The sequence below is a fragment of the Equus quagga genome, chromosome 3 (assembly GCF_021613505.1).
Source record: "Equus quagga isolate Etosha38 chromosome 3, UCLA_HA_Equagga_1.0, whole genome shotgun sequence".
Taxonomy (NCBI): domain Eukaryota; kingdom Metazoa; phylum Chordata; class Mammalia; order Perissodactyla; family Equidae; genus Equus; species Equus quagga.
Genome location: NC_060269.1, coordinates 76,048,231 through 76,061,735, shown reverse-complemented (window position 1 = coordinate 76,061,735; position 13,505 = coordinate 76,048,231). Strand labels below are relative to the sequence as shown.

Genomic DNA, 13,505 nt, shown 5'->3' with positions numbered 1-13,505 from the left:
AGAACCGTGCACTGACTGACCTGATGTTCGAGGAAGCTTCCTAACATTCTCCCAAACCCATACTCCCCTGGGTTTATTACAGTGTATTGTAACCCTCTCTTTATCTGCACACCATCCACATTCGAGTAAGCTTCTCTTGGGCAGCAATTGTGTCTTTATCTCTGTATGTTACTGCCTTGCTCATAGTGGGAACTCAACAAATGTTTGTAAACTAAAGGAATGAACAAATAAGGTTATATGGGGCTCAAATGAGTTGAACTTTGAGAAAGGCTTTGCTTATTGTTTGCTTAATGATAGCTAAAATGTACTGAGCACTTTCTGTGCCCCAGAGGCTGACTGAAGGCATTACAGGAGTTAGCTCTTTCATCTTCATGACAGCCCTAGGAAGAAGGTGCCGCTTCATCATCCTCTTGTACTAGATGAGAAAACCCAAGTTAAGAGAAGTAAAGAAACTCGCCTAGGGTCACACAACTGTCAGGTGGTGGAGCTGGGAAGGTCTAATTTCAGAGTCTAGGCTGGAAACCTTCCATGTATACTCTCTTCTAGCTGGAAAGTATTTGGGGAAATACCGCCTCTTTGGTTGACTTGTAGTATTCCTGTTTCAATCTTCACTGTATCTGTTAACTCACTTGATTTTCATATAGCACAACTTTGTTAACAACATGAAATACTATTATTTTCTTCTCTGGCCTTCCAATGTGCTAAGACACTTAAACCCATGAGATATTAATTGCATTTACAATCTTAGTGACAACCAATCATTTTCTAGCTCCTTGGGCAGCAGTTGAGTACAAAGTCTTTTGTTACACACACAAAAGGACTCAGTACCCTCACTGTTCAAAGGCTGGCAGGGAGCTGCCACATCACTATTTCAGTGACTCCAACGTGCCAATTCTGGAGGAGCTATGACTTATGATGGTTTACTGTAGCCACAGGTTAAAGTGCAGTATGGTATTTTTTAATTATACAATAAAGTACTTGTGGGAAAAGACATGACCCTGGAGGCTAACAAGCCACGTGGAATTTTCAGCCACATCACTGTTAGAAAGATCATTATTGAACTATCACTTCAGCTTACTATGAGAAAAATTATGAAAGGAAAGACTGAACTGCTGATCGGCAATTTTCTTAAAGAGTATTTTCTACCCCAGGCTCAAATTAAGTTTTACTTTCTGGAATTTCTGTGATTTCAAGGATGCTCATCAGCATGTATTTTTTTGTCCTTCCAGAGCCCCTTTTTTATGCTCCTATATTTGCATTATAAAGGAGAGCCCATTAAAACACTTAGATGCGTATTTATTGCACGTCTTTTTTTCCCATGCCCACTCATCTCCCCTATGTAAGTGTTTGGGTGTGACTCTAGTTTTGTCTACAAACCGTAATTGAAATTGGGAATATGACATTTTCTGGTTAAGTTGATTAACACCAACAAGCAAAAGATGCCTCAAGTTACTGCATGGATCCTTTTTGACCTGAAATGCTAATCCAGTTAACTGGATAATTACCTGCTTTCCATTTCTAGTTTTCCCAGTCAGTATCCATTAAATTCATCACTTTGCTGCTGAGCCGGCCCTTTATTTTGTGTCATATCTAAGCATTGGTTTGCTATCTGAACCTCGCAGTGTGGCTCCTGTGTGCACACTGAACCTCTAAAAGAAATGTGACACCTTGAGAGCCTTCTAATTCTCCATGTATTTCTTCCCTTCTTGGTTTCCAGTGTGCCATTTCCTAGCTGTGCTCTGTCTTAGACACATGTCAAAGATACGTTTAGAGACGTGGCTCCCGCTAAGTAGACCAAATCAAATGACCAATCTCTGTTTGCTGGGATTCTTTTTGTTTCTTTTTGCTTTTGGCCACTTAATGGAATTTTGCGTTACCTTCTCCTTAAAGAATGTATAAATTAAGGGAATTTATAGAAGCATTTTTTTCCTAAGGGAAAAGTACTAATAATCCCTACAGATTCCAAAGGGAAATTTGGCCCTCGGAATTTGGCTGGAAGAGGCACCACATCTCCTTCCCCACAGCCCACCCGTCTCCCTCTGCGCTCGGTTCCTCTGGGTTAAAGGCCGAGTCTGTAACTGGGTTGAGCCGCTGCTGCTCCCGGGGCGCTCTGGGGACTGTGGACGTAGATAAGAGTCCTGTGCTCTGAAATGTTCAAAGCTCATTTCAGAGCTGAATGAAGTAATCAGCTTTACAGCCTGAACGTGGTAAAACGTACTCAGCTCCTATTGAGAGAGAATGAATTTAAATTATTGCTGTGACAGCCACGTGAATTGAACTGCAAAGTTCTGACTTATTATTAATTTTTTAATTATCTAAAGCCAGCCCAATTCTAACAGTTTTGACATTTCGCTAATATGGATACCAGTGCTGTCTTCATTTTGGATCTCATTGGTCTGCAGTAAAGGAACAGAATTTTAGGCCCCAAAGCGAGCAGTCATACAAAGGAAAAGAGACTTGTCCACCTTTCTAGGGAAACAATGAAAACTAACAGAAGGAATGAAAAAAACATTCTCTTTCTGTCTCGCAGTTTACATTGTTCAGACTGCCAGGAACAAAAAAGGATCTAACACCATTTTCTTAGGGACCTAGCGGTCAAGATCAAAACTTGATCCATAGAAGTGGGCCCCTAATAGAGGAGCGCTTAACCTTATGCACGGTCCAAAGGTGAAATCTGAAATTTTAGGTTTCCTGAAATTTTAGGTAAAACTTTATGAGTAGTTCAGCTACATTTTGTAGCCTGGAAGGAAATTGAGGATACTGATGATAGTACAAGTATTTTTCCCGCTTAATGGCTCCTCTTGCTTTCTGAGGTATTTAAGACAGGCCAGAAGAGTTGCAGGCCATAGGCATGTGTATATTGCCACTGAGTGAGCCCTTCTCACTGTATCTGGGCTCAAGGGATCTGGTTATGAACCTCTAATAGTCATGATATCTGGAGATATCATACTCCCAAATATTTGAAAAGGAAATTACACTGTAATTTTTCAAAGGAAAGACCCAGTTTGCAAAATAGAACATCAAAAACTCAGCCTTGGATCTGAGAAATTGCCAGTGATTTGTTTGAGAATATGATAGCATGGATTTTCAGACGCTGAGGTCACTATTCCAGTTCCTTTTTAACCTGGACAAACACAATTCCAACATTTATAGGTTTGTCCAGTGAAACAACTAAAATTGATTGCCGAATAAAGTACCTAGTAAATCTGTCACTAGGCAGAGTATATGTAGAAAATAGAAATAGAGATTCAGGCACTTGTTTGGATAATTCAAATAAAATATTCTCTTCTTCTAAGGTATGAGAGAGTTTTCATGTAGGCTGAATTGTTCAGATTGATATTAATGGAGTTCATTGCATAATTACTGAGCTTTCTGTTTTGCTTGAGAAGTCATGGTTGATTTTAAAGATAAATAGGAAGGCATTCAGGATATTTCTGTTAGAAAAGCTCAGCTAAAATTATCATAGACTTTGGGAATTTTTATAGGGAAGCTATATCCGTCCTCTATTTCTAAATTGTGTGAAGTGTTTGGAGTTAATACAGGGTGAAAAATGACAGACTGCTTTCCAGAAAATTCTCTTTGTATTTTTGTCCTTGTTTCTTAAACATTATCAGAATTGTATGAGACATTGTTATCACCCTTGTGCCCATAAATATCAAGGATGAAGCAAAGCTAAGATAAGCCATTTATTATTGCAGCCAAATCACAGTCACTCTCCTCTTTTCAACTTCCTTTTCCTTCTTTCTTAAAGGGAACTCAAGCTGGCCAGACAGTAATAGCATTCTCAGCCTCAAATCTTCCAACCTCTGAATCTCCTTATACCCAAGGCCAACACGAATGCTCTGGAGGGCCAAAGAAAGTCACCCCTGTGGAATTTTGTCCATGGACTTTATGGCCACATCTGGCCCTTATCACATAGAGGCTGTGCCATCTCAGGAGTCTCAAGAGTGGTGATAGCTGTTCTCTTCCAAGAACCTCTGTCTCTGCTGTTGTTGTAAACCTTGGGGGTTTTTTGTTTCAAGCAGGGTTACAGGTAGAGAACATGTCGACATGCTCAAGGAGAATGCTCTTGATTTCTCTTCCTTGAGCAATCTTGTTTTCACAGAAATCCCAGCCTACGTCAATGTTCTCTTCTCTTCCCTGTGCTGTGTCCATCACGTTAAGAGCCTTCCTTATCAGTCTCCTGAAATTCCATATTCTGATGGTCTAGCTTCTTAGAATGTAAATAGCTTCTTTTCACAGAAAAAGAAACCCCGGCTTTGGAGTAACAAACTTCTTTCTCCCAGAATTGATAGGAGTGAGAATCTGACCCTTCCTGCCACTTATTTAACCAAATCTTATAAATGATGCATTTTTGCCTCATTTGTGCTTGTCCTTTTTCTCCCTTAGGTCAAAGAGTTCTACTCATATCAAAATGAGCCAGTGGCCATAGAAAATCTCAAGAGAGGCCTGGCTAGCCTATTTCAGATGCAGTTAAGCTCTGGAACCACCAATGAGGTACTTACTAGTATTGAGGATCCAGAATCTTATTTGTCAATGGAGTTACCAAAATTGTTTATATGGATTTCTCTTTGTAAAAATTCAGTAAAAAAGTTACTACTGTGGTAATGCTCAGAAAAGTTGAGTTAGGTAGTCATCTCATTTACGTATGAAACAAATTGCCATTTACCCCAACATTTTATTACTCAAATATAGGGTAAAGGAAAATAGAATTGGTTATACTAAGGAGGCCTATCGAATGACTAAATGTTAGAGATGCAGAAAACTTTGGGGAGCATTTCAGTGACATGACTGTGCATGTCTGTCCTACAGGGAGCTTCATAAAAATGTAGATTCTCTGGATGCTCTGCACAGATTCTGATTCAATAGATGACGGAGGACCTGAGCATCTGTATCTTAACAGTTTTCTCACACAATTTGTATGTGTTGTCAGTTTGGTGAACCACTGGTCTAAACCAACCCCTTTCATTTTACAGACAAAGAAATTAAGGTTAAACTAGGGAAGTTGAGTGGCTCTCCTGGCATCACACCTGGAGTCAAAGGTAGAGCTGAGTCCAAGTTTCCTAGTCTGAATTCAACCACCCATGAGTGGGTGAGAAAATCTGATGGTAGGGCTAGGCCAAGGAAATTGTTGGTTAGTTTGCTAGAACAGAGGCTGAAGTGGTGCTGGCAGATGCCCAAGGGGAGGCTCAGAGAAGCTAAGCAGAGTCTGTATTGGGATAGATTTGCCTGCACTCAAGTTGTTGATGTCATTTATAATGAGTTGAATTAATCCCACAGGATTTTAAGAATTTCTCATTATATTCAGCTGGTCAAAATATGTGCACACACACACATAGCCTAGATGCAGCATTAAAAGTCAACTCCCAGAGGTTTTGGTTATGACCAAGCCGTTTGTCCAGTTCTTATTAGATATTAAAGAGAAGTAGGAAATCCTTTATTATTATTCTTGGGGCAATTAGAAGGCACCAGAAAGACTCAACCAAAGAGGATAGAAAAGAGTCTATATGCTGCAGGAAACACTGAGTTCTCCTGTCTTCCTATCTTGTCAGCCTGGACAAAAGGCAGTTCCCAACAGTGTATTAGGGACCCCAATTTCCAAGCCACTTCCCACTAAGATTCAAATGGTCTATACAAGAATCCCAACATTGTATTTTTACTTTTCTTCTTAGGTAGATATCTCTGGGGATTGTAAAGTGACTTACCAGGCTCATCAAGACAAAGTGACAAAAATTAAGGCCTTGGATTCATGCAAAATAGAGAGGTCTGGATTTACAACCCCAAATCAGGTATGATAGATATCACTTTCTTTGAGGGATTCAAACAATCGCATTTTGTAGAGATTAAATTTAAAATAATAGAAAAATAAGGTAACGATATAGTTTTGAAATATTTAAAATGTTTAGTTTGGGGTGTAGTTTCATATATATCAAATGAATAGATTTGTTATAATATATCATAAGTTTGGGTATGGGGGGAGGGTGTGAAGGGGCAGCTCTTTTGAAGATTAAAAGAGAGTTTGTTATTTGACTTGATTCAAAGATAAAAAGCAGATTACTTGTGACTTTTATAAATATTTATTTATTTATTTAGGTCTTGGGTGTCACTTCAAAAGCTACATCTGTCACTACCTATAAGATAGAAGACAGCTTTGTTGTAGCTATGCTTGCAGAAGAGACACATGCTTTTGGGCTGAACAGTCTACAAACCATTTCAGGGAAAATAGTATCAAAGTGAGAGAATTTTTATTTTCTTTTCTATTATTTGATATACCATTGTACTTGGCTTTTAAACAAGTGTATATATACATATTTGTGTGTGTGTATGTGTCTGTGTATTGTGCTCCCTCGTTTTGACTATGAGCTCCTTGAAAACAGTGATTTTATCTTGCTCATCTTTATTTTTCACGTCATCTACAATAATATGGCACGTGATAAAAGTTCTATTTTTCAATAGAATTTCATTAAAAATCAATTGTTTATTGAATAGAATTTAAATTTTAAAAAGACAAACTATTTGATTCATTCTAGTTCATTTTCTAATTTCTCTGTCAAATGATCTTAATGTTCAGGTTAAAAAGTAGTGGCATTCGCACGTTTTCCCCTCCAGAGTTTTTTTGTTACTGTTGTTAAGCAACACGTAAAAGTTCCATAGTAAAGCAATGTGACAGAATTTTTGGTGTGATTTATAACACAAATATTCAAGCCTGTTTCTTCAATTGGAGGAAATTTCTCTGGTCAGAATAAATCTCACAGGATTAAGAACTGGAATTTTAAATCTAAGAGTAGGTGATATTTTTAGATTTTAATTCAGAAACGAATATTTTCTAGCATTAAATGTAATAGGCCTTATGCCACTGCTTCGCACATGTTTCTTCCGAAGCAGCCCTAACGTCAGAGGTGAATGGATGCAAAATCTTTGGAGAAGTGCCTCAAACTATAAATGCTTTGAAATTTTATTGAAGCCTCATCTGGAGTAGAATTTTGCAGTTTATTTTGTACTATATATATACTGTTTTCATACAAACTAAATATTTTTAATTGCTTATCGGGTCCATCAGATTTCTGTTGGTGTATAACAAACCAGCCCAGATTTAGCGGTATAAAAAGGAACAATCATTTTCTTTTTTTCTCTCATAATTCTGGGGCCTGCCTTGGCCCAGCTGGGCGTGACCTGCTTGGCATCTGTTATGCAGTAGCAAACGGTCACTGCCTAGAGCTGCACTCGTTCAAAGGTTGCTGCCTCACCTATCTGGTGCCTGGGCTGGGAAGACTCAGCTACTGCGGGTCCTCATGCGTCTCTCTTTATCTCCATATGCCTCTCAACATGGCAGCTTCAGGTAGCCAGACCTCTTACATGGCAGCTCAAGTCTCCACAGGTAATTGTACTACTAGCATGCCATCTGAGAGCTGAGTTCCTATGTATGACTTAGCCTTAGAGGTCACATAGTGTCACTTCCACCGTCCTCTATTAGTCGGGGCAGTCACAGAGTTCTGCCCAGTTTCAAGAAAAGGGATGCACACACTACCTCCTGATGAGAGACAGGCAAAGTTCTAAAAGAGCATATCAGAGAAAAATATTATTGAGGCTATTTTTGGAAAATAAGATTTCCTAGTTGTCTTAGTTAATAAGTGACACATGGTCGTATTGAAGATATCGTTTTCAGAAAGCCGGGCTAAATTTGAAAGAGGTGACATCGCATATCTTGTTCAGCATCCAGGCAAATTTTTTCCCCTGTATTACCTTGTCATAATAGTTTGAAAATTCAGACTTACATTTTCAAATTTTTGAATAAAATTATTGCTCTAGAAAGATTTCATAATTATCTTGAGGTTTGTTACCACTGGAGATACCGCAGTTTGAAAGACATGGACTTACACAATTTGAATATATTAGTATCCTATTTGCCAAAAGAATGGCAATCTGTAGCTTGTTCACTTAAAAGAAGGCTGCTAATGTGATATTTCTCTTCCTCTATATGCAGGCAGAAATTAGAGCTAAGGACAACTGAAGAAGGCCCGAGACTGAAGCCTGGAAAGCAGGTTGCAGCCATAATTAAAGCAGTTGATTCCAAGTATGTGGCCCTTCCCATTGTGGGACAGGTCTTCCAGAGTAAATGCAAAGGATGCCTTTCTGTAAGTGTGAAGAACTGCATTGTGTGGCCAAATATGGGAATAATCATGCCTTAAAATTTTTATTTTCCTGTTGTCTCCACTGGAAGCTTCAGTTAATTCTATGAAGAAAATTGATAAAGAACCACCAGCCGTTACTGAGTTAGAATGGCAGTAGCTTAACAATATGCACCTGCAATGATGAATAATAATATAACAATAACTAAAAATAACTACCATCCACTCATCTCGAATCAAGAATGTTATGATGTAAGGGCAGCTTTTTAAAAGTGGCACCTAGAATGCAGGAGGAATAAGGGCCCAATGAAGTTAGGGGGAAGCATATGGTGTCAAGAGCGCGCACAGTGATCCGAATCCAGAAAGTTCTACCACTTAGTAGTGATGTGTCCACAGGTGAAATGTTTTACTGAGCTCAGTGTTCTGAGTATTGCTGTGAGGACTAAAAAAGGATACAAGCTCTCTGCCTAAGTTAGGGAAGACTTCTGTACCATACCCCAAACTGCCCTATAGTTACAGCCAGAATGAGATAGCATGTCCCCAAGTCAAAGTACAAATTGTCTTACAACACTTTTAATACAACAAAGAGAAATTTCATTTATTGCATGAGTCAGTTGTGATGTATGGCCACAGAAATGACTTTCGGGTCCATTATTTCATAATACTTAACCTCTTGTCAAGAGAGCAAACACTTGGCTTCATGCTCTGTTCTTAGCTACCAGAAGATGTTCTTCCCGTGGGTCTTATTGGTGTTCAGGGAAGTAGAATGATCAAGAACTAATACCATAATTTGCTTAAAGTACAAGGCACTAATTCCTTACTAGTTTCTCAAATTTATCAAAATTGAATTAAGGGAAAACCAAAATGAAACAGAAAATCATCATTCTCAAACTTCATTTTATTTTTTACTTGTTTTTTTCTTCCATATATCATTTAATGTTCCAGTGTAATTTTCTAATGTCACGTGAGATGGAAATTGTTTAGGAAGGTGACTAATAAAACCAATGATCTTTTTCATGCTGTGAACTATTAATTTCTCCCCCCATAGTTATTAAGCATCATGAGCCATCCAAGATTTTTGATAATTATTTCATCATTATTGTAGGAAAGGTTTATGTCTCTGAGAAATCTGCTTTTCCAACTTCAGTATAATGTCACAATTGCAATGCTTTAGAGAAAAAAAATCTAAATTCACACTGATATGCTCTCTGCCCTTAGAAATGACTCAGGAAATCTTTAGCTAAGTACAGCTGGAATTTTGCTTTGGAATATCCTCCTAAGATTAGATAACCAAAAGGATGTGAAAAAGAGAAAAATATGTGTATATCGCTTATTAGAAGGAGTTAATAAATTAAAAACTGGTAGCATGCTGATTACCACAGAGTTGGAGAGTTGGAGGTCACTAATGGGATTTAATGCATTCTTTGCAACTAGGGGAAATGTGGTCAACTACAAAAAATAAGTTCTTTAGCTTATTTCAAAGCCAAAAGATGTCATTATTTAGAACTATTTACTATTCTTAAAACCACAGTAGAATAGCAATAGAGTGTATGAGAATTACCTTTATCTAAATACTACTCTGACATATGAGTAACGAACAGTTCAGACCTCAGTAATAGTTAAACATTGCTTTCATACAAACAATAAAGTGAAGAGATAGAATAGGGAGCTCAAATTAATACAAAGATGGATTTTCGGTGAGACTTCAGTAAACAAGAAACCTGACACCTTTCTTCAGCAATTCTGATTCTTTCCCCCTCCAATATCATTGTTCCCCTCCGATGCCATTAATTAATATTCTGTGCAATTTCACTATGGTAGTCAAAGCCTGGCCTCCGATATAATTCCCTTGGTGTAACCATGGAATGACGTATATGCCCGAAGCCCAAGGTCCTTTGAGCTAAATACTAATAGACAAAAACGATCCTTCTACGGAGGAACCGTCCCCAGGCTGGGTAGGCCTCTATATGTGCCTCTGAGCAGGGCAATCAGGTATAAGGAGGTAAGATGTAAAAAGCTTCTTTTGCTTGTCAGATCTGAGGAAAAAATTTTTTCTGGGGAGAACATCCCTTGTAAATGTGGATGTTCAGAATTCTGAATGGGGTATGAGCCTGCCGCCATGTTTTGCAGCTCTCAGAGCATTGGCATTTCACCAGAAAACACCTGCAGCCTGACAACCTCTCCAAAGCTGAGGCTGTCAGAAGCTTCCTGGCCTTCATTCAGCACCTCAGGACTGCGAAGAAAGAAGAGATCCTCCAAATCCTAAAGGCTGAAAACAAGGAAGTACTGTAAGTTCACTGAACATCGTGTGGGGTCGTCTGTAGGGAAGCATTTCTGGGTTATTGTTTTTTTGTTAAGCAAGAAAGACCCCTTTTTAACCAACTGCCTGCCCCACCTCCAAATCAATTATTTCATTGTTTTGCATTTTCATCCAACAGTTATGCCACAATGCTGTAATTTAACAGTTACTTGGTCAGAAATGCAGTAACAAGTTTTTAGCAGTGACTCAGAATGAACATTTTTTGAGTATTTATGAGTTTAAATCAGGTCTAGCTTGGTACATAGATAGAGGAGGGCAGGCTCCATCTTGACACCATGGTGCATGTGTGGTCTCATGGTTTTTGAAATTGTGTTCCCAGAACTATTAACTTACACTTGAAAAGATTTCAGAGTTGATTATAAGAACAAAAAAAGAGTATGACTTTTTCAATGGAAAAATATGATTTCATTAAAGATTCAATGATCATCCCATTGAGGCAATGTTTTATGTAGAAAATTGAGAACTGAGGTAAATAGCCAAAAGAATCTAGAAAAAGAAATCTGTGCATTATTTGAATATTTGGTGAAAGTGTGATTCATTGTACATGCACAGTAAAGATAGTTGACTTAATTCTCAAATTTACTTTGCAAGAGTTTTTTGTCTGTAATGTAGAATTTCTAAGTGCAAATTCAGCTGTGTGCTACCTGTTATCCTCGTGATATAGAATATGGCTCGATTCATTTGACAAACACTCGAAACGGGCCATTAACGTGATCAAAAGTGGTAATTGGCCAAGTTGCACGGACACATGGCAGCAGTAGTCACTGAGTTCAAAGGACTCAGATTTTCAAGAAAAGAATTTAGCTTTTTTTCTGAGAAGTCTATTTATTCTTGATTGTATTTGTCATTTACTTGCCTTGAGGATATTAAAAAAAATTGATAGGAATTCCATATGACTAACTATACTTGGTTGCTTTCTCACAAACTCATAAATTCTCAGACCCTGTTTTAATCCTAGAACTTTAAGATGTGTTCTTAGGGTGATTTGTCTTTATATCAAACACAAAAATACTGACAAGAAAGAGCAAAAATTAGCTATTGATTTAGAATAGATATAAAACTAGACCTTAACCTTATTTGTATCCTAAAAATCTTAAGGTGGCAATGATCTGGATGACTTCATGTATTTGATGTATTTTCTAAATCAGATTATTTTGAAAATATTGTATCATATTTGACACACGTAGCATAGTGTAGTAGAAAGGATACTAGGATGAACTAAAATCAGAAGACGTAGTTTTAAATTCTTACTTCCAATGGCGTATAACCTTTAATCAAGTCATTTGCATTAAGCCTCTCTGAGCCTCACTTGCAACATCTGTAAAGTTCAGAGAATAATTTCCTCTATTTACTGTAGGATGGTGAAAGGCAGGGTGGTGGAATGTAACCTTTCCCAAAGTGTCTATTGTGTGTATCCTGTAATTCGCAGAATATTAACAAGTATGCCAAAACAAAAGGATTCTGTAGGCCACTGAGTTTGAAAAACACTGCATAAAACTAAGTCAAATAATTCTCTTTGCTGCAGAAATTTTCAGCATCTTTAATCAGATAATATTATAGATGTTTCCATAAACATTTTCTAAACTTACATGACCTTGAGAATCCCTTTTCTTAAAGCATTTTGTAGTACTAGAGTTGCATGGAAAACACTTTGGGAAACACTGATGTGATTAAAAGATCACGGACTCCTGAGTTAGAAAAACCTGAGTTCGAATCCCAGCTGTACACTTACCGGTTACAGGATGCAAACAAATGACTCAATCTCCCTGAGTCTGTTTCCTCATATGTAAGGGGGAAAATTAGTATTAAACTGGCAGAGGTGTTCAGTGGATTAAATGAGGTGATTGTGTTAATAATAGCACATATTTATTGATCGCTTAACATGTGCCAAGAACTATTCTAAGTGTTTTTCAAAGATTACGTAGTTTAATCCTTTCAACAATCATAAGGTAACTGCTATTTTTAGCCCCATTTTATAGATGAAGAAATTAAAGCAAAAGAGACGTTGTCCGCCTAAACTGTCGAATGCAGTGCTTACATAATAGGCACTTAATAAGTATTATCTCTCAGTTTTTGCTTTATTCCCTAGATTTTTGTTAGGATCAAAATGATATCATGCAAGTCTATCATTTTTGTAAAGTGTAAAGGACTAACCACATATATGGTGTGCTTATATGGATATAGAATATAATATTTACATACATAATGTGTTTATTAGTATGACAACTAGTTTCAGAAATTTTACCATCCCAGACTCAACCAATCAAAGATTCCATTAGACTAGAATATGCAATTAGAACTTTCCTATGGGATTTCCTGTCTGTCCATACATAATTATTGTAGTTGAACTATACCATGGTCCTTTTTAAAAAAAAAAAAATGGCGAAACTTCTCCTTTGGGTACAAATTAAAGTTAAAAGAATTTTCTATCTTTCTATTAAATAATCCTACCTGAGTTAAATTAGGCATTTGGGAAGTGTGTATATTTGCAAAACTAATTAGAGAAAGAGAACCAATTTTGGGGACTATGGCTTTTATGTATTACCCATGTAGAAAAGAATTTGAACCTAATTTATAATTTATTTATATAAGTTTTGTTTACAGTTCTCCAAATTACATTTGGCTTAGCTAATATAGTAAAATTAGTTTGTGTACTCTGAGTATACACTGAATTTAAAGGAGAGAATTAAAATAAAATGTAGAGGTATTTTTAAGAAAGTCATTCATTTTTCTTTTGTTCAAATAAAAAAATTTCACTTCCTTAGGAAACTCAAACCAATGGAAAGTCTGTGAATGGTAGAGATTTTAAGTAATTTCTTAAGCACCCTAAACATTGATATCCATCACTGTGCCTTTTTGTAGACCTCAGCTGGTGGATGCCGTCACCTCTGCTCAGACTCCAGACTCATTAGATGCCATTTTGGACTTTTTGGATTTCAAAAGTGACAGTAGCATTATCCTCCAGGAGAGATTTCTCTATGCCTGTGGATTTGCCTCCCATCCCAGTGAAGAACTCCTGAGAACCCTCATTGTGAGTTAATGAACACTGGGAAAAT

General features: G+C 37.4%; 1 protein-coding gene across 1 annotated transcript in view; it reads left to right on the top strand.

Moving 5' to 3' along the window:
- Positions 1 to 13,505, top strand: part of MTTP (microsomal triglyceride transfer protein) — a 45,980-nt gene that overhangs the window by 8,851 nt on the left and 23,624 nt on the right. The window contains exons 4-9 of the mRNA XM_046655867.1: positions 4,390 to 4,497; positions 5,673 to 5,789; positions 6,094 to 6,233; positions 7,985 to 8,135; positions 10,260 to 10,417; positions 13,312 to 13,480. Coding sequence (XP_046511823.1) covers positions 4,390 to 4,497; positions 5,673 to 5,789; positions 6,094 to 6,233; positions 7,985 to 8,135; positions 10,260 to 10,417; positions 13,312 to 13,480 — 843 coding nt within the window. The remainder of the gene's footprint in view (positions 1 to 4,389; positions 4,498 to 5,672; positions 5,790 to 6,093; positions 6,234 to 7,984; positions 8,136 to 10,259; positions 10,418 to 13,311; positions 13,481 to 13,505) is intronic.